A 20,303-nucleotide genomic window follows, 5' to 3' on the forward strand; every position below is an offset into this window, starting at 1 on the left:
TCTTCCTGGTTGTCGTTTGCAGAGGCGAAATTTCACTTTAGCCTTCCAGGCAGCAGAAAGCGTGGGAATTAAATCAACACTGGTGAGTTTTAATATGAACGTCACAGCTAATTCAGATATGCATCATATTACAATGTCTCAAAGCCTAATATATATTCAGAATCTTGAAGAAAATGTATAATAGTTACAACAGCACAACTGCTATAACATTGATTATAATAATAAATGTTTTTGAGAACCAAATTAGCATATTAGAATGATTTCTGAAGGATCATGTGACTGAAGATTGGTGAAAATTCTGCTTTGTCATAACAGGAATAAATTACATTTTAAGCTATATTAAAATAGAAAACCTTTTATTTTAAGTTCTAATAATATTTTACAATATTTCTCTTTTTATTGTATCTTTGATCAAATAAATACGGCATTTGTGTAGTTTTTAAATGTGTGTGTCTTATCAGAGGAGGCATGTGTTCTCCATGTCTCCAGGTGCTTTTTTTTTTTTTTTACCTTTCCTAATGAAATTCTGTTGTAAACAAATGAAATGATCTCCGTAAGCTACAAATCTGTCTCCTTTTGCTTTGAATTTCCCTCAACATTAGTAGATGTATTCCAATTTTGCCATCCTGTTAGTAAATACTAATTGCTTAGTGCAATTATGCAAGTATGACATCACTTCCCCTTCTTATATTGAGAAAAAAAATATCCTATGAAGACTTCATAAGCCTCAATGATCCTCTTGATTTATGGATGTTTTATTGTCATAGCCCGCTTGTTTACAACTAACTTAGTCATTCCTCACAGGAATGTTATTAAAATGCATGTTGTTAATTTCAGTCTTTCTTAAAGGGATAGTTCACCCAAAAATGAAAATTATCCCATGATTTATTCACCCTCAAGCCTAGGTGTATATGACTGTTTTCTTTCAGACAATCACAATCAGAGTTATATTAAAAAAATATCCTTGATCTTCCAAGATTTATAATGGTAGTGAATAGCGCTCCTGATTTTGGAGTCCAAAAAAGCACATCCAACCATCATAACCACTTATTACGGCATTACAGCTGCGACGAGGCTACCGGAGCTGATCCGCAGCCACTTTAGTCAATGCTTGTGTTTACACCATCTGCGACTCGCCATGCCGCTTCGCTAAAGATAGGCGCCAAGTCTTTTTGACGGATGCCGCGCAGCTCAAATACAAAATAAAGTCAAAATAGTCACCCTGTGTAAACTCCCGCTCATATTTTACATCACTAGGAGGCCAGAAATTGACAAGAAATTCAAAGTTGGAAATACTTAAAAAAAAAATGTTGTCCTTGTCATCCATAACTGGACTTTAAAGTGTATTAAAGGTCCCGTTTTTTGAAGCTTTGATTGTGTTTATAGTGTGCAATATAACATGTTCATGTTTCGCGTGTAAAAAAACACAGTATTTTTCACATAATTTACTTATCTGTATACCGCTGTTTCCACTGTCATAAAAACGGGCTGATGACTTCCTTGTTCTATGAAGTCCCTCCTTCAGAAATACGTAACGAGTTCTGATTGTGCCAGCGGTTCCTGTGTTGTGATTCGACAGCAGCTTAGCGAACCTTGCCCGGAAAGGTCATGCCTCTTACCATAACGTGGAGATGCATGCGCTCAGTGTTAGGGTAAAATTAAAGACATGTTTACAATATCAATTTGAGCCAGAATCAGACCCGGTGATTGGACTGCGGGATGAAAATAACAGCGTTTCGACGACATGGCGACAAACACACTCTACAAACGCAACTCTTGTGTATTCCTGTGGGTGGAGGTTAGTCTAAAAACTGTTTTAGTGACGTCATTAAAGAAGGAAGTAGAGGGATGTAGTCCAAACTGGCCGTTCGATGTAGGCGACTTCTGTTAAATAAAATATCTCGCTTTGCATTGAACTTTGAGCTTTAAAATTTTACAGATTTTATTTATACTCTAACAACAACATTACACACTAACTAAAGTTTGAAACGTGGGATCACGAAGAACGGGACCTTTAACTTTGTCTGTAGGCTACAGCAAAATAAAGTATGGCATAGAAATAAACACAATTAAACTGGACAAAATATAACCACTTAGCCATTAAAAACACAAAAAAACAAGGAAAACAACGTCGGACAGGCAAATCTAGTGGTCTCGCGAATCCAGCCGCTTCGCTTTTGAAATGTTTCTGGTGTGAGTTGACACCGCGTAGAGGACGGAACAAAACCTCGCCGGAGCTGTAACGCGCCGCAGACGCATGCAGTGTAAACAAGGGGTAAAAGTAATCCATACAACTCCAGGGGGTTAAAGGCCTTCTGAAGCAAAGCGATAGGTTTTGTAAGAAAAATATCTATATTTAAAACTTTAAAAACTAAAATAACTAGCTTCTGGCAGACCGTCTACGCCAAAAGATTGAAATATGGATATTTTTCTTACAAAAACCCATTGCTTCACTTCAGAAGGCCTTTATTAGCCGTATGGATTACTTTTATGATGGATGGAAGCACTTTTTTGAACTTGAAAATCGTGAGCGCCATTCACTACCATTATAAAGCTTGGAAGAGCCAGGATATTTTATAACTCTGATTGTGTTTGTCTGAAAGAAGGTAGTCATATACAGCTAGGATGGCTTGAAGGTGACTAAATAATTTTTGGGTGAACTGGATTTTATATACATATTCTACCCAGCAGTTTGTTTTGTCCCGTTTCAATGTTAAAAAAATGTGAACCATTGTTGTTTTTGTTTTTATGGTTTCAGGTGTCATGCGGTCAACATATATTAAGAATTACCCAATTAAGTTTGTATTACATAAATAGATGTGTAATAATATGACTATATTTAGCAGTTTTAGTGTTGAAAACTGTAACTGATAGCTGGAATGTTTGCTCAACAAGCTGTGGCAAGATGCATGTGTAACATCACATAGGTTGACGCAAACGTCTTTTTTTTTAAGAGCAAATGCTCTTGCCTTCCCGTTTCTGACTCAATCTCTGTGTCTGACAGGACATTGGTGAAATGGTGCACACAGAAAGACCCGACTGGCAGAGCGTCATGACCTACGTGACGGCCATCTATAAGTATTTTGAGACCTGAGAATCTTCTTGAACAGGGCTGTATTGGCAGCTTACCTCAGTTCGCCTTGCTGCAAAATGCTACTTCCAAGATGCTACAAATTTCCCAGATGCCTTAGCTGCGCATGGGGGAAGCTTGTTCGACCCACACAACTTATAGTTCTCTCCCAATGTGTTTTCCCAGAATCCTCTATGGCTGCAGAGGCTGGCCAGATCCTACTAAGCTTCTCTGAGCGGCAATACTTTTGAAGAGGAGTGGGACGTTGGCGAGATCATGAGCCAGCAACTTCCTTTAATAACAATGCAACGCGATTTAAAGCGTATTGTGCCGATGAATCAACAAAAACACGTATCTTGGAAAACAGTTGCCTTTGAAAATGGTTGTTTTTTCAAAAGGATGCCAGTATTGGTCTTAGATTATCAGTATTTATTCCAAAGAGTGATGCCACAACAGGCTTCGCCCACAAAAATGTTGTTTTTTTTTTGTGTTTCCCTTAGCCTGAATAAGCTCAAACCTGATTTATTTAGCCTTTTTTTCCTAATAAGTAAACCTTGTTTTGTTGCTATTATAATATTGTACTGTTTTCATACACTAAATGAAAGCTAATATGTAATTTGAAATGAAGCTGTTTGGCCAGAAAGTGTTTTTTTTCCCCCCCCTCAATGCTCATTCCAGCTGATCACTGAAAATGCTGCAAGTTTTTTGTTTGAAATATCAGCACAAATGAAATGCATGGCTGCTTGTTTTCTATTTTACTGAATATTTTTCAGCATTTCAGTCCTTTGTCTACGCACTACTAATCCTTATTTGACACATAAAGCCAGCTGGGTTCTGGAAGCTTGCTGATTCAGATTGAGTTTGTCTTATGGGTGAAAAAAGCACAAATACAAAAAGGCTGAATGTGTATTTACCTAAATGAAATGTGAAATAAGACGACTACAATCCATCCACACTGTCAGCTCATGGTTTACTCATGCTTTATATACTATACGTCTGTCAAAGATAAGCCTCCGCACACAAAACCGAAGCCTTACATGGAAGAAGAATTGCCAAGAGCACAATTTTTGTTTTAGGTAAACTTGCTCTGCTGTCTTCAATGCACTGCTGTTTTAATATGTTTGTTTCATGGATTATTTGCCAATTCGAGACCTCTTTGAAGGGATCGAGTGTGTTGCTAATGACAGCAGTTCAAAATGAATTTTATGTCAAGGGCAAGTCGTGTTTGTCGCAAAACTAACTTATTCTATTTACGCTACAGAGAGCTCTGTCGTGTTTTAAATGATAGATTCTGTTTATATGTGGAAATGTCATTGACACTGACATTGAATTTCCTAGAAAAGGTCAGTAGTGACAAGGAGTATTTTTGTTTGGATCTTCTTGTGAGACGTAACCTCTGTTTTGCTACCTAGTCACATGGAGTTTGATATGAACGCTTTGATTTGAACAACATCACATCATATGTTGCTGTGCTGTTCTTTAAAACTTGCCATAATTCATATTTGTATAAATCCTGGAGCCTTGTTGACACTACAAATACCTTAATGTTTCACTATCAAGATTCTTGGAGCACTGTACGATAAGGGGGGATTTTGAAGAAAAATAAGGTTTCCTGTAAGCAAAGGTTTTGTGAGAACAATATTTGTGTGCACAAATACAGTTTGATATTTTCAAATGTGTTCAGTGTGTGTTTGATTTATTTGTGTGAATGAGCTTTTGCATGGTTTTATAATGAGACTTAAAGGATTAGTTCACTTTCAAATAAAATTTCCTGATAATTTAGTCACCCCCATGTCATCCAAGATGTTCATGTCCTTCTTTCTTCAGTCGAAAAGAAATTAAGGTTTTTGATGAAAACATTCCAGGATTATTCTCCTTATAGTGGACTTCAATGGCCTCCAAACGGTTGAAGGTCAAAATTATAGTTTCAGCGCAGCTTCAAAGGGCTTTAAACGATACCAGACGAGGGTCTAATCAAGCGAAACGATAAGCCTTCCAAGTGGTTCCGCCAAAAATGCACTTTCGTATTCTTCAAAAAGCTTACACTGTATGTCGTACGCCTTCCCTATTTTACTTACGGAAAAAATGGAACTGGCGCCGCTTTCGTTCCGTAAGTTGAATAAGGAAGACGTAGGACATGCAGCGTAAGCTTTTTGAAGAATACGAATATTTGTGGTAAAAATTATGGTACATTTTTTCTTTTGTCAAATCAACTTAGATAATTAATGTAGTTCTGATAACATAATATTTTGGGTTTCTGTTGATTAAATCAATCGCCTTCATTGTATTAACTCAAATTTTTAATTTTAATGAACTCAAAATTTTAAGGCAACCAGGAAACTTACTTTTTTAAGTTAAACCAACAGTTATTTTTTACAGTGAGTGTTATGGTAATCTAAAATTATTAAAAATCTTTTTCTTTATTTGAAATAAAGCAGAAATCAAAGTACAAATATCAGATAAAAACACTAAAAAATTAAACATTAACTGAAATAAAGTACTAAAATTACAAAAACTCAATTGAAAATAAAGCTAAATAGAAATAACTAAAATATAACCCAATTCAAAATTTAATAGTAAAAATAATACTCTCTTCTCAAACTATTTTCTTCTCAAATATCCCTCATGTTTATTTAAACATTATTGATATATTGATCTCATCTTGGTCTTTGGGGGTCCTTCTGTCACTGGTTAACAATTACTTTTACGGTACATAAATTCAGTACATTTCCAGCTTGAGTAGGTTTAACCTTTTAGATCCATAATGTTAAATCAAAGACACCTTTCTGTAGACATGAGTTAAAGTTCTACAACACACACGCCTGTTTTAAATTAACCTAGTAGTATTTAAATTACTCCAAGATCACATGATCCTGAAACTGCACAGTAATCAAGATTTCTTCTTCTTCTTCTTTTTAAATAGCCTTTTCCTGGAAGTCGTGCATGGCACTTAAGGGAAGAAACAGAAATGTGGAAAATAAATAAATAATCTAAACTACACCCTTGTCTTGTGGAAAGAAAGAATTGAACCAGCAAAAAAAGGTCTATTTAAACAGCTGTACTCAAGAACTTCCTCCTTCTACGAAAATAACCGTTCATTTTCACACCGATTGTGTCTGGAACTCTGAGGTAAGTGTCTATTTGTGCCGAAGGTTTTTTTGTCCAAGCGTAAACAAGGCTGTAGTAAAGGGTGAGCAGGGAGGCTGTGATTTGATTTACTGAAGGGCCACAAAAAAGTCTTCGGCTTATGTATTAGATCCAAAACATTAAGAAATGTCAGTGTGCGCTGCGTGCTTTAATGAAGTCCTTGGTGGGTGGACCTCAGCCTCTGGTTTGCTGATTACATACATTTATCTTCATGTGGCCCTGAGGTGAAGCAGGATGTTTCAGCTGTACGTGAGAAAGCACACAACCTCACGGTACCCATCACAGGTCCCTCACTTCCTTGTCCTCACGTTCACATCAGCTGGCCCATTGTGCTGGCTGAGTACTACATTTCAAAGCGGGCTTACTAACGATAAATAACTGTTGCAAAGTTAACATTTTTCTCACATATCAGTTATATATATATATATATATATATATATATATATATATATATATATATATAGTAAATGTTGTACATAAATCAAAACCGTACTCATTTAAATAAATATTTATTATTATTATTTTTTTTATTAGGCTACTATTGTTGTTTTATTTATCTACTTATCATGCGCTGGCTAATGCCTTGACTTTTATTGTTGTAACTGCAGGAAATATGAAACATGACAGTATGACAGTATGATGAAGAGGTTACCTCCCCAGATGTAGACGTAGCGAGGAAAACATCATGTTTAATGTAACCACGAAAACCAATCAGGAGTGCGTCTCTTTCTCTCACAGCGCGTGTCAGTGTCACTGTGAAAGCGCGCGCACTTGTCTGTGGCCACCACACATCTCCACGGAGCGTTGAGGGAAGCTGCTGCTCGCCTTTTCCTCGACCAAACACGTTCAGAGTAGTCTGTAAGTGTACTTTGTCAGGGTGAGGAAAACGTGTGGAATGTACGTACGTTCAGCAGTTTTGCGGTTGGACTTTAAGAAGCGATGAGATGCCAGAGGAGAAACCTACAACTCAGGTGCGCGACGGAAACGCGCTTGTACACAGCCAAAGTGAGTAACGGAACGAAAGTGTTTATAACTGTATTTGTTTACTAATAATGTTTTAGATCTAACTGAAAGTATTGACTTTGGATTTAGATTAAGTGGCTTTGTCAGTTTTGGAAACAAAGTGACACCTGTGTTCTATGTATTCGTTATTTTTGGATAACGTCACGTATTGTTTTTCTCATTTTTTCTACTTTTTTTTTTCTCAAGACAAGGAGTGACATTAGTCTACTTTTGCAATTAGAAGTTATCACAACTTAAAATTCACCATTAGAATAACTAATAATATGTTCTTTCGACATAAACAACTTAGAATAATAAGTGTAGGCGTTGCCTTAAATTTTTAAGTTTAATCAACTTGGATTTTTGAGTTATCACACCAAAAAAAAAAAAAAAAAATTAAGTTGTGATAACTACAACAGTCATTTTTTACAGTGTACAGTCAGTGTGATAAGTTACTGTGCTAAAAACTACTTTTAATAGCATTTTTTTCCTATTTTCTTTTATCTTTTACAAGTATTATGCCATGCATACACATTTTATGACCTCATATGGGTCTATTTAATCATTTATTTTTTTAATCTTTTGTCACACCTCATGGCCAAAAGCTGATTAAAGGGACAAAAAATTGAACACTTTAACTTTTAGATTATAATTAATACGATTCTTAATGATTTTAAGTAAGATTTTAAAGCTAAAATATTACAATAAAAAATTAAAAAGTTCCTGTCCGCTACCTATCTACATCTATTTATGGAATGATTTACAGAAAAGTGATGTAATTTACAATCTGTAAAAGGCATATCCTTCTCTGACAGTGGCAGGTTTAAAATAACTAGACTAAAATGACAGAACTGTTAATGACAGGTTTTTTTTATGACAGATACATGCTTATCATAGTTCCCAAACCCTCAGCATCATTTCCTCTCACGCCAAACACGCTCGCTGAGCATCTGTTACAGTACTGAATACTGTACAATATTTCCACATTCCCACCCCTTTTTTAAATAAAGACGTGCATGACGTGACTCATGAGGGACCTGGTACATTCTTTTCAGTCCAGACATCATGTGCTTAATATTAAGATACTTCGTAACAGTTCAACAAGTTTCGGAAAGTACCTCACCTAAATGCACAGGAAACGTTTTGTAGAACGATGCTTGCTGAGGTAAAAGTTGTTAAAACGCAACATGATTCTGGACCTGTGCATTGGAAACAATTTGTCATTTTTTTTTCACTTGAGAGAATCAACAGCCATACCTCAGTCACACTGTACTATAAAAAGAAAACCACAGCACTAAACCCCACAAAGATTGACTGTGACTTTAATCATAGCATTTCTGTGCCTTATCAAACAGAGCTAAAAGATAAGAAATCTCTAAAAAAATAAATAAATAAAAGATAATGCGGTCTACCTTGGAAGGAATGCTGCAGTTACTCAATTCTTTCTAGATAGGCCTTCACAAAACCACAATAAAGAAATCAAAAGAGTTAAAGGATAGCTAGAATGATTTAATTACACATAGAGACAGACATTTTTAGATGAGCATACTGTATTTGAACAATTCAGACATTATCAAATACTAAAGAAGTAGAGCTGAAACTTATACTATCATTCAAATGTTTGGGGCCAGTAAGATTTTTTTAAACAAATGAATAGTTTTATTCAGCAAGGATGTGTTAAATTGATCAAAAGTGACTGTAAAGACAAAAAAAAATCTATTTCAAATAAATGCAAAGGAGTTCTATTCATCCTGGAAAAAAATATATCACTGTTTCCACAAAAATATTAAGCAGCACAACTGTTTCAACATTGATACTAATAAGAAATGTTTCTTGAGCAGCAAATCAGCATATTAGAATGATTTGTGAAGGATCATGTGACTAAACACTGGAGTAATGATGCTGAAAATTTAGCTTTGCCATCACATGAATAAATTACATTTTAAAATATATTAAAATAGAAATTACTGTATTTTTAATCAAATAAATGCAAGCTGGGTACACTGTAAAAAAATATATTTTCATGATTTAACACATTTTTTCTTTTGTCAAATCAACTTCAATAATTAATGTGGTTCAGATAACATAATATTTTGAGTTTCTGTCGATTAAACCAATCGCCTTCATTGTATTAACTAAAATTTTTAATTGCAGTGAACTCAAAATTTTAAGGCAACCAGTGAAACTTACTTTTTTAAGTTAAACCAACAATTCTTTTTTTAAATTGTGAGCATAAAAGGGTTATTTCAAAAACACTTCAAAAGTCTTTTGAATGTGTGTTTGATTATGATATAAAAGAAATGACTACCAATAATTACCATTTATTCATTTAATAAAGGTGAAACTGATGCATTTCTAGTAGAAAGTCCATGTAACATGAAAGCAGAATCACATGAATGGGTACAAAAGAATACTTGTTCATGATTCTAAGCCAATAATAGCAAAGGCATTGCAAAGTTCAACTGTACACATCCTAGAAACTAATGGAGGAAGTGCTGACCGGGTCTTGTGATAAATAAGGCATGCACAAATATTTCATTCGTACTTGTGGAGTCTTTCTTAAAATAAAAGCTTATTGTTGGATTTGGTCTGTCTTCTTTTGCTGGAGACCTCCTGTTTGAGAGATGGATTGCTTTTGTGACCCAGAGATGTTGATCTTTTATTTTGCGATGTGATTGTTCTTTCTACAGGCTAAGAAGTCCCATTGAAGGTCGAAGCTGCTTCATGCAATCTAGCATCTGTTTCCTTTCAATGAAAGGCTGAAGTGAGCTGGACCTAAAGGACAGGCTGGTGAACGGGTAAATCAAGATTTATGGAGGGGTGTCTCTGTTGACCCTGCAGTTACCACAGTGAGCCCCAAAGTGGCTTAGCAGCTGATACCAGGTTCTTCCTATTCCCTCTTTCCTTTCAAAAAGAGAAATTTGGTTAGAGCAATGGTTGGATTGGCTCGTCCTCACACCTAGTGCAGGAGCCATTGAGTGGCAGAGTCCCACTGAGCAATTATCGGGAGCACAACTATGTGTGTCTCTGAGGATGTCCTTTCATATTGGTTGATGGAACCATGTCTTCTCTCGTCTACATTGTTCTTGAGCTACTGATTGCGGTTTTGGCCGTGGCAGGGAACGTTCTGGTGTGCTGGGCCGTCTGCCTCAACAGCAATCTCCAGAGCATCACCAACTTCTTCGTGGTATCACTGGCCGTGGCGGACATCGCAGTGGGACTCCTGGCCATTCCATTTGCCGTCACCATCAGCACGGGCTTTTGCAGCCATTTTCATGGATGCCTCTTCATCGCCTGCTTTGTGCTGGTCCTCACGCAGAGCTCCATCTTCAGTTTGTTGGCCATTGCTGTGGATCGGTACATTGCCATCAAGATCCCATTGAGGTGAGTGAAAGGTTGTGAATTTCAGGTATGAGTTGAAGGCAAACTTTTATTAAGAACAAGATTACTGATCACATGGTTGCTTTAAAGAACAGATTACAGAGTCGCCCCATAGCAAGAACATAGACAAAGTTTCCTCTTTCACACTACCAGTACATTCATAATTGGTTATTATTAATGCTAAAAATTGATCAAAACTTGTGTTATCAGAATTGCAGTCTTGTCTGTTTGTCTAAATAATGGCAAATGGGAGCAGGGTTATTATAGTTAACAAAAACTAAAACTGAAACTAACACCATTAAAAAAAAAATCTTTACTTGAAATAAAAAAAGTGTTATAATAAAACCAAAAAAATAAATATAAATAAATTAAACAAAGTAGATAACAAGGTAAAATTTCTCATTTTAATTTAGTTTCATGTCATGTACTACAATAACTAAAACTAAAATACGAATTAATAAAAACTATAGACATTTAAAAACATTAAACATGGAAATTATGGAAGATTGTATAAAAATAGATTGTAATAAAAGATAAAACCTCACAATGCGAGAAATAAATTGAATTGCGAGTTTACATGTAGCAATTCTGACTTCTTTTCTCAGAATTGCAAGATATAAACACATAATTAAGAAAAAATAAAGTCAGAGTTGCGAGTTATAAACTCATAATTGCTAGAAATAAAGTCAGAATTGCTTATTTTCTCAGAATTGTAAGATGTAAACTCGTAATTTCGAGTTATAAAGTCAAAATTCTGAGGGAATTCTGTCTTTTTTTTCTCAGAATTGCGAGTTAATATCTCACAATTCTGACTTTATAACTCGCATTTGCATGTTATAAAGTCAGAATTGCATTATAAACTCGCAATTCTGAGAAAAAAAGACTTCCATATGAAAGATATTTAAAAAAAACATTGACAAAAACCCAATTAAATTACTAAAAATTTAACTAAAATTTTAATGAAAACTGAAAATATTCAAATATTAATTCAAAATATTAATAAAAACTATAAAATTTCTCAAAGATACTAAAATAACACTGGATAGTGATATAGTCCTTTTTTTTTATACCGGTTTGGAATGCAGACATACACACAACCCAAAATAAATATATATTGTTCACACAAAAATGAAAAGTCTGTCATTATTTACTCATGGGGGCATAAAATATATTGAAGAATGTATATTCTATATCTTGTTTTGCATTCCACAGAGGAAAGATGGTTCATACAGGTTTAGAATGAAACGTGTTTGCAGATATGTAATCTTATGTAATCTTTATTTATGTGAATTTTGCAAATGTTTTGATATGAGGTTAAAGGCTCCTAGACTGAGTGCCTTTTTCCTGATAATGACTTGATAATGGGCACAACATGCACTATAATTCCCTCAAATACATGTAATTTCCCCTTTAATCTCTCTTTCTCTGCTTGCAATGATTTTTGCAGTAAATAGGCATCATGCAGCTTTACACTGTTGACAAATGTTTCAAGAATAGTTAATTTCAGTAGAGCCAAATCAATAATCAATACTTAATCTGGCACCATGTTGTAACATAGTGACATACAAAGGAGGAGCAAACAAGTCACACCCTACAGGAAGTAGAATGATCTATCTATCTATTACTTGTTTCAAAGTTTTCAAACAGCTACAAACATTCAAAAACAAATGTTGCTTCTTTTTTTCAAAATCAATTCAGTTTGATTCTTTTTACACTCAAATTCAAAATGAAATTCTGCATCCTGTTTGCTACCTCCGTTCAAATTCTGGAATTGATTTGTAATTCAAAAGCCATTCTCAATTGAATTATAAATGGCATACAACCCTGGTTGCTAGATGCTTTTTTAAACAGGCCCAAGTCTCTAGATTTGACTCAGGTCCCTCCTTCAGTGTAAGCCTAGGGGATTTTTCAGCCGTTTTATTGTCCGTTAGCTGTAAATCATAGGTCTGATCCTTTACAAAAATAATAGCACACGTCTACTCCACAAGCCACATGATTTGTGGTATCATTCATTGTATGTAGCACAAACGGTGAGGGAGTTTAATACTGAGGTTAAGGGTTTCTCGGAATAAATAGTGTGTATACACACTTTAATTAGTGATTGAAGTATTTATCATAAAGAGTTATACTTATTTTAGTATTTTTTACTACTAATTATATCTTGGTCCAATGATATAAACTTAATTTACTGAAGATGTAAAAGTGTGGTATTAAACCTGGGACATTTTGCACTCCAGTTGAACATCGTAATTATTATTCTTAAACCCTCTGGCCCAGCAGTTCTCAGCAGCACTTTTCGGAAGCTGAAAGGTGTGGGACTTTACCACCTGCCTGCTTACAGGGTGTGATGCACATTTCTGCTCATGGTGTAGATTGAGCTGCCCAAAGCGTTGTAAGAGAACAGCAGTGACAGCAAAAGCCCGTGCAAGTGTTGATTACATAAGGTCTGCCGGCTTCCAGTCTCTGTGGGTGTGTGAATGAGGTACCAGTAGTACTGGAGCCCAGTAAGTCCTCTGGGTTTAATGAAACAGCCACTGTTGTTCTCGATGGGCCTGATATAAGCCCAAGGATTTTTGGAACAATTGACATTTGACCACCGTTTCCAACTGTTGCCCTTGGCAAAGGAAACATGTAGCAGGGCTGTCTGTGTGACGGGATGTTTGAAATGTGTAGCGGCTGTGGATTTTGCACAGCTGTATTCCAAACTGTTTGTAAACTGATGCTTATGCAGTTGCTGATATGCTTTGTATAATTTATTTTAGCATCAAGTTTTTCAACCAGGGGGTCTGCGGGGTCTCAATATAGTAGCATTCTTAATAAAACGTTTTAATGTGTTACCATGATTTTTTTTTTTTGTGGCCTGTGGGTTGGCTGGGAGGGGGTTTCTGGTAGGTATAAAAAAACAAATGACGTTTGGTTGCATTAACAGTTTTCACATGCATACTTCTGCCTAAGAGGACAGAACACCGTACCGATTAAATAGTCTACTCTCGAACGAATGACTCACATGAGCTGGTTCTTTTCAGTGAATCAAACAAACAATCAAACAAACAGTGTAACCAGCCCGACTCATGAACAAATTACTCTTATAAGCCAGTTTCTTTTAGTGAATCAAAAACATACAGCGTAACCAGTGTATAGTCTGACTCTTGAATGAATCTCATGTGAGCTGGTTCTTTTTAGTAAAAAAAAACAAAACAGATAAACAGTGTACACAAACTCGCAAACAAATGACTTTTGAGCTGATTCTTCTTAGAGAATCTAAAAACCTACAACGCAACCAGTGTAGTCCAACTCTTGAAAGAATAAATCTTCTGATTTGGTTCTTTTTAGTGAATAAAAAGCATACAGCGCAACCAGTGTAGTATGACACGCGAACGAATGACTCTTACGAGTCGTTTCTTTTTAGAAAACTTTTCTTTTTAAAAAATATACAGGGCAAACACATGTAAGTTAGAAGTTAAAGTGATCGTTCACCCAAAAATGAATATTTCCCCATGATTTACTCACCTTCAAGCCATCCAAGTCTTCTTTCAGACGAATACAGTCAGAGATATATTTAAATATATCCTGTCTCTTCCAAGCTATATAATAGCAGTGAATGGGGGGCCTGTTTTGAAGCCAAAAAAAGTGCATCCATCCATCATAAAAGTACTCCACAAGGCTCCGGGGGGTTAATAAAGGCCTTCTGAAGCGAAGTGATGGGTTTTTGTGAGAAAAATATCCACATTTAAAACTTTTTAAACTAAAATAACTAGCTTCTGGCAGACGACCGCATACTGTGCAACAACGTAGGATGTAGGAGTATTGTAAGCTTCTGTCTGCCTGAAGCTAGTTATTATAGTTAATAAAGTTTTAAGTATGGATATTCTTTTGAAAAAAAACCCATCGCTTCGCTTCAGAAGGCCTTTATTAATTCCCCGGAGTTGTGTGGAGTACTTTTACGATGGATGGATGCACTTTTTTTGCTTCAAAATTGGGCCCCACTCACTGCCATTAGGAAGAGCCAGGATATTTTTTAAATATATCTCTGATTGTGTTTGTTTGAAAGAAGATAGACCTAGCATGGCTTGAGGGTGAGTAAATCATGGGATAATTTTCATTTTTGGGTTAATTGGATTGCATTTTTGCCACCTCTCAAAGTACTGTGAAAAGATTTTAATAATCTTTTGCAGTTGAAACCCCCTGATTTAACTGAACAATTTAAGTCTTATTGTTTTTCTAATTATATCACTGAAAAGATTAAGTTTTCAGCCTCATTGAAAGTTGTAGAAAAACAAAGCCCGTAAGTTTTATTTTAAGACTAGGCACAATACAGGTGAAATATATGCTTCTTATTAGCACATATCCTGGTATTTTCCACTTTGGCAACAATTACTAGGACTTAACACCTAAACAATAGACATTTCCCAGGAGCAAATTCAGTGCATGCTTGTGTGGATTTGGGGAAAAAAATGCCATACCCTTTTCCAGCCCTGACAGTGAACAATACAGAACAATACAGCCCACTTCAGGATGGACTTCAGGAAACATTAACATATTGTTTGAGGCAGATAGAGTTGTAATATATGATCAAATTTGGCATTCTTATCACCATAGTGCTTCATAGCATGCTTCCTTCCAAAATTGCTGTTTCATGTCTGTTTTTGTTTTGTTTCGCTAAGGTACAACAGCCTTGTCACAGGCCAAAGAGCCAAAGGCATCATTGCGGTATGCTGGATACTTTCAGTGGTCATCGGCTTGACCCCCATGCTGGGCTGGAACAGTGGCATCGCCACAGACAACAACAGCTCCTGTCCTCAAGGTATGACGGAGTGCCTGTTCGAGAAGGTGGTCACCATGGGTTACATGGTTTACTTTAACTTTTTCGGCTGCGTCTTGATTCCATTATTTGCTATGCTGGCCATCTACGCACGGATCTTCATGGCTGCCCGTCGCCAGCTCAGACAGATGGAGCAGAAGCTAGTGCACATGCACGGACATACCCACGGGGAGGGATCCTCATCCCGGTCCACACTGCAAAGGGAGGTCCACGCCGCCAAATCCTTGGCTATCATCGTGGGCCTCTTCGCTATTTGTTGGCTCCCGTTGCACATCATTAACTGCTTCACATTGTTCTGCCCTCAGTGTGATCGACCTCAGGACTGGGTCATGTACCTGGCCATCATACTTTCACATGCTAATTCAGTGGTGAACCCGTTTATATACGCCTACCGAATACGTGACTTCAGGCAAACCTTCCGAAGGATCATCCGTCAGCACTTCTTGTGGCACGAAAACAGACTGGCTATTGGTAGCAGCAATGGAGGTATGACTGCTTCTTCTGCTGCGGTCAGTGTGATTGAGACTTCTTGTGCGATGTCCAGTGGCTTTGTGCTGGATCCCAATCCCATTCGAGGCATGATTTCTTGCGATGAATTTACAAAGCAAATGCCAGCAAAAATCAGGCCAAAAACGGAATTCCAAGACTTAGGATACAGTTTAAATGGAGCTTTAAATGGAGCCAGTTCGACACAGATTTTTTCATTACATACCAGGGAGGAAGTTCCCTCCATCAGAGACCATGTAGAAATCATGACGGTAAAAGACTGTAGTGCTGTTACTAATGTGCCTGTCAGATGTCTGGTGCCCATAAGGACAAGCAACTCATCCGATCTTGCAGAAGTGTCATGACACACACTTCCATTACGCAACAAGTTAAATACCCAAACGAGGCTTGTTTCGTTCTTCGCGAGGCAATCACTGATCTGAGTTGTTGTGCAAGTGAGGGTGACTTCATTTACAGTACTATCCAGGCCAGGGTCAGGAAAGATAAAGCTATGAGAGGATCACATAGCTCCTGTGGGAACCCTCACTGCACAAATTCCAGGAATTTCTTACTTGTCTTTGCAGTCAAACACCCCTGATGGTGTTTCCAGATTTTCTGACCTCATAAAGAACTAGTTTGCTGACATTGTAGAGTATATTCAAAGCGATTCTAAGGAGCTTTATTAAAAGATTACTGTTCCCAGCCAAAGTGGGAGAGGCCTAATAGATTAAATCAATATTCTGGGGAATTCAGATAAACCTGTTATGACCGTGCCATATAATACCTTGATGTGTGGCACGCTTTAAAGAAGCATCATGTTTCTGTGCTTTATAAGTAGGAGTACTGTATGTCCAAACTGAGAACATGTACCATTAATACACTTTCAAGAACCTCTGTAGCGCTTTAAAGCATAGGGCTGCATGATTTTGGGGAACAAATCTAATTGCAATTTTTCTGATTAAAAATTGTGATTGCTATTTAAAATGTGATTTGAAAAAAGCTCCAGGTTTGCTGTATGTGCTTGTTTGTAGGGCTGCACAATTTGTCCAGAAATGTTTTGATTATATATTAATATATGACTATAAAATAATTTATCATTATTATTACTTAAATAAAAAATTAGAAATTTTACTATTATAATATTTCATTGTAAAATAAAAAAAAATCAAGTATTTAAGAAAAATTATGTAATAATAATAATTCCAAATGCACGTTATTTTTTTTTACTGTGAACCGAGCCACTCTGAGACACTGAAAACAGCACATCATGAGCTGTTAGCTTGTAAAAGAACACAGCGCCGCTCTTCACTCTGAAACATGAAGCACACATTTGTCAATAAAGGTCCAGTGTGTAACATTTAGGAGGATCTATTCACAGAAATGCAATGTAATATACATAACTATGTTTTCAGTGGTGTATAAAGACCTTACATAATGAACCATTATGTTTTTATTTCCTTAGAATTAGGGCTGCACGATTAATCGCAATTAAACTGCACGCGATTTGGCAAAGGCTGTGATTATTTTATGCGCAGCTTGTCAGAGCTGTACGGCTCAGTGATCAGTAGTAAATGCTTCTCCATCTGAAAGCCAGAGGGTGCTCTTGCACAGAAACTCCAGATATGCCCTGCCGCAGAAGTAGATAACACATGTCATTCCAGGAAATCACTATGGGCATCATACTATTGCTGTAGCTGAATAAACAGAAGATTGAAACTAATAAACACGACTGCCTTTTTCTGTGTAAGAGGCCACATCATCTCATAGAATCTTTCAACTGATGTTATGAAGTGAGTTTGGAGTAAAGACATGTTTTTAAATGTTGTCTTTTGTTGGACATGATGTACATAAATGCTTCTCATGTCTGGAAAGATGTTTGATTTTTCAAATGTACATTATAAGTGACTCAAACTCGCAGTGCTTTGAGATGGATTAGCATTTCGAGCCATACTTCATTGACAAGCTGCGCATAAAAAAATAATCGCAGCCTTTGCAAATTCATAATTGCACTAAGAATCACATTTAAGCGTGCTTTCAATGTTATTTTTTCTAATTAATCATGCGATTAATCGTGCAGCCCTACTTAGAATGCGCCTTGAGTCCCCTTCCATCGAATTCGCAATTTTGTTTCCACAGTAGCCCTAACAAACTGCTCTACAGAGCGCGTTTGCTTGACTGTGTCCTGTGTCCTGTGTTGGCCACCGTAGCTTCTCTATGTGTTTCGAAAGGGAGGGAATAGTGGTGGACTGAGCCATTGGTTGCAGTTCGCAACCTCACCACTAGACACCGCAAAAATTTACACGCTGAACCTATAAACTGCAGCCTTTGCGATTTGATAAAGTGATATTGTGATTTCTGCTCAATTTCTATTAATTGTGCAGCCCTATTAAAACATGACCAACCTGAATTATACTGTACTGATTGTAAGCATGTGTTAATATTTAAGGAAATGTACTGAATAAAACAAAGCTATAACCAAATTTGCGCAAATAGAGTGTTATGTATCATGTACAAGGTACAAGTTGTTACTGGGGTGGCACCCAGATACAAAAAGTGCAAAAGGTAAAAGGTACATATTAGTACCTAAATGATACATATTAGTACCTTATGAAAGTGTATTGCCCAGTGAAATCTGTTGCACCTTAGGGTTCAACCCCACTGACAACCTATTTTTACTGAGAGTGCATAAAACCTTGTGTGTTGATTAGAATCAAATGCAGACATTCATTATGATAAGAGTTTAAGCCATATACTGTCTGTGCACCATCAAGTGGACTTCTTGGTGCTTAATAAAGTGGACTTTGATTCCAAATTTCCCAGAAAAATGCAAGTATAAACACTAGTGATTCACAAATAGTGTATTAAATGAGCAGTCATCTGTAATAGATTTATTTATTCTTCAACACAACATAATGATTAGGGATCATAAAATTCTCAGAGGATGTAGGACAGTGGTGTATAATCCTCTCTTGCGACACACACGCATACAAACACAATCGTGGACTACTACACAGACCAGCTATGATTGTATTTACAGAGAGACTGCTGATGCCAGCGGCCGGCCTAATGCAATGGAAATCAAATGAAGGGGCATTTGATGATGCCTTAAAATGTACCATTACACTTCCCTTTTCCTCATTAAAAAGCTTTAGAGTGGGAAAGATCTGCACTACTGATACATGTATTTGGCACATGGGAGTTGACATTTTTAGGTGTTGTGGTGTGTAACGGTCCATTTATAGGAGCGAGTATAGAGTGACCATTCATAAAAATAGAACAAGTGAGCTAGACTTCCCAGAATTTTTACATTTTTAAAAAAAATTATAACTTTAATCAATATTGCCTCTGTATTTGGCTTACTTTGAAGGATCATAGACATGGGTAGTCGATACATTTACATTTGTTATAAATCAGCAGTACAGTGGAAAAAATGTAGATATGTGTGTATATGCACATACATATATATAAAAAATAAAAAATTCTATTTTAACATATTAAAATATATATATTTTTTCCTGTGATGGCAAAATGTTATATTTGGTGAGAGAATAATAATATTATTAATAAAAATATTTATTATTAATAAGTAAACTTATAATATTAATAATAATTAATATAATAATACTTAATAAGTATATATATATATATATATATATATATATATATATATATATATATATATATATATATATATATATATATATATATATTACTTAATTATATATATATATATATACAGAGTAAATTTGTTGAGTAAATTTAAAAATGTTCAATAATATATTAAAATAGAAATATATGATAAAACTTTACAATAATTATTATTAATAGAACAGTTCTATTTTTATTAACTAACATTAACAAAAGTTATTAAATACTGTAAATATTATATATATATATATATATATATATATATATATATATATATATATATATATATATATATATATATAATTACTTTAATATTTGTTGAGGAAATTTAAAAAATGTACATTAATATATTAAAATATATTATATTATTATATTATAAATATATGGTACTTTACAGTAATTATTATTAATAGAACAGTTCTATTTTTATTAACTAACATTAACAAAGATTAATAAATACTGTAACAAATATATTGTTAGTTAATACATTAACTAGTGTTAAAAAATTAGACCATGTTGTAGTGTTACCAATTATATGTAGCCTATACATATATATTTTTATTATTATGAAAATGAGGTTATTAAAGCTGTGCACATACAAATTGTATTATTATTTATATTATTTTAATGGCAACTACCCAATTATACTAATTATAATCATTATAACAATAAAAAGCAAAAGTTAAGAAAAAGATAGAAGCTTTTTCCATTGTTCAGTTCTGTCCATTTGCTCAGTAAAGGTGATGT

General features: G+C 35.5%; 2 protein-coding genes across 6 annotated transcripts in view; both read left to right on the plus strand.

Moving 5' to 3' along the window:
- Positions 1-4,749, plus strand: part of specc1lb (sperm antigen with calponin homology and coiled-coil domains 1-like b) — a 45,926-nt gene extending 41,177 nt beyond the window's left edge. For all 3 annotated transcript variants that reach the window (XM_048165557.1, XM_048165556.1, XM_048165555.1), the window contains exons 15-16: positions 23-82; positions 3,005-4,749. In XM_048165557.1, the coding sequence (XP_048021514.1) occupies positions 23-82; positions 3,005-3,094 (150 nt within the window). In that variant the 3' untranslated portion in view covers positions 3,095-4,749. The remainder of the gene's footprint in view (positions 1-22; positions 83-3,004) is intronic.
- Positions 4,750-5,876: 1,127 nt separating this feature from the next.
- Positions 5,877-18,388, plus strand: adora2ab (adenosine A2a receptor b). 3 transcript variants are annotated; one of them, XM_048165987.1, is made up of 4 exons: positions 5,877-6,199; positions 6,826-7,222; positions 9,910-10,603; positions 15,265-18,388. In XM_048165987.1, the coding sequence occupies exons 3-4, from the start codon at positions 10,281-10,283 to the stop codon at positions 16,271-16,273; spliced, it is 1,332 nt and encodes a 443-aa protein (XP_048021944.1). In that variant the 5' UTR covers positions 5,877-6,199; positions 6,826-7,222; positions 9,910-10,280; the 3' UTR covers positions 16,274-18,388. The 3 variants fall into 3 exon arrangements, with proteins under 3 accessions (XP_048021944.1, XP_048021947.1, XP_048021946.1); XM_048165989.1 differs by having other exon boundaries at positions 5,879-6,199; positions 6,956-7,222; XM_048165990.1 differs by lacking the exon at positions 6,826-7,222.
- The last annotated feature ends 1,915 nt before the right edge of the window (positions 18,389-20,303 follow it).

This window comes from Megalobrama amblycephala, linkage group LG18 (assembly GCF_018812025.1).
Source record: "Megalobrama amblycephala isolate DHTTF-2021 linkage group LG18, ASM1881202v1, whole genome shotgun sequence".
Classification (NCBI taxonomy): Eukaryota; Metazoa; Chordata; class Actinopteri; order Cypriniformes; family Xenocyprididae; genus Megalobrama; species Megalobrama amblycephala.

What these genes read in the sequence shown, in the direction of transcription:
- adora2ab (XM_048165987.1), top strand. Translation starts at nt 10,281, where the DNA reads ATGTCTTCTCTCGTCTACATTGTTCTTGAGCTACTGATTGCGGTTTTG. An exon ending in GCCATCAAGATCCCATTGAG is followed by an intron (nt 10,604 to 15,264) that starts GTGAGTGAAAGG and finishes TGTTTCGCTAAG; the next exon opens with GTACAACAGCCTTGTCACAG.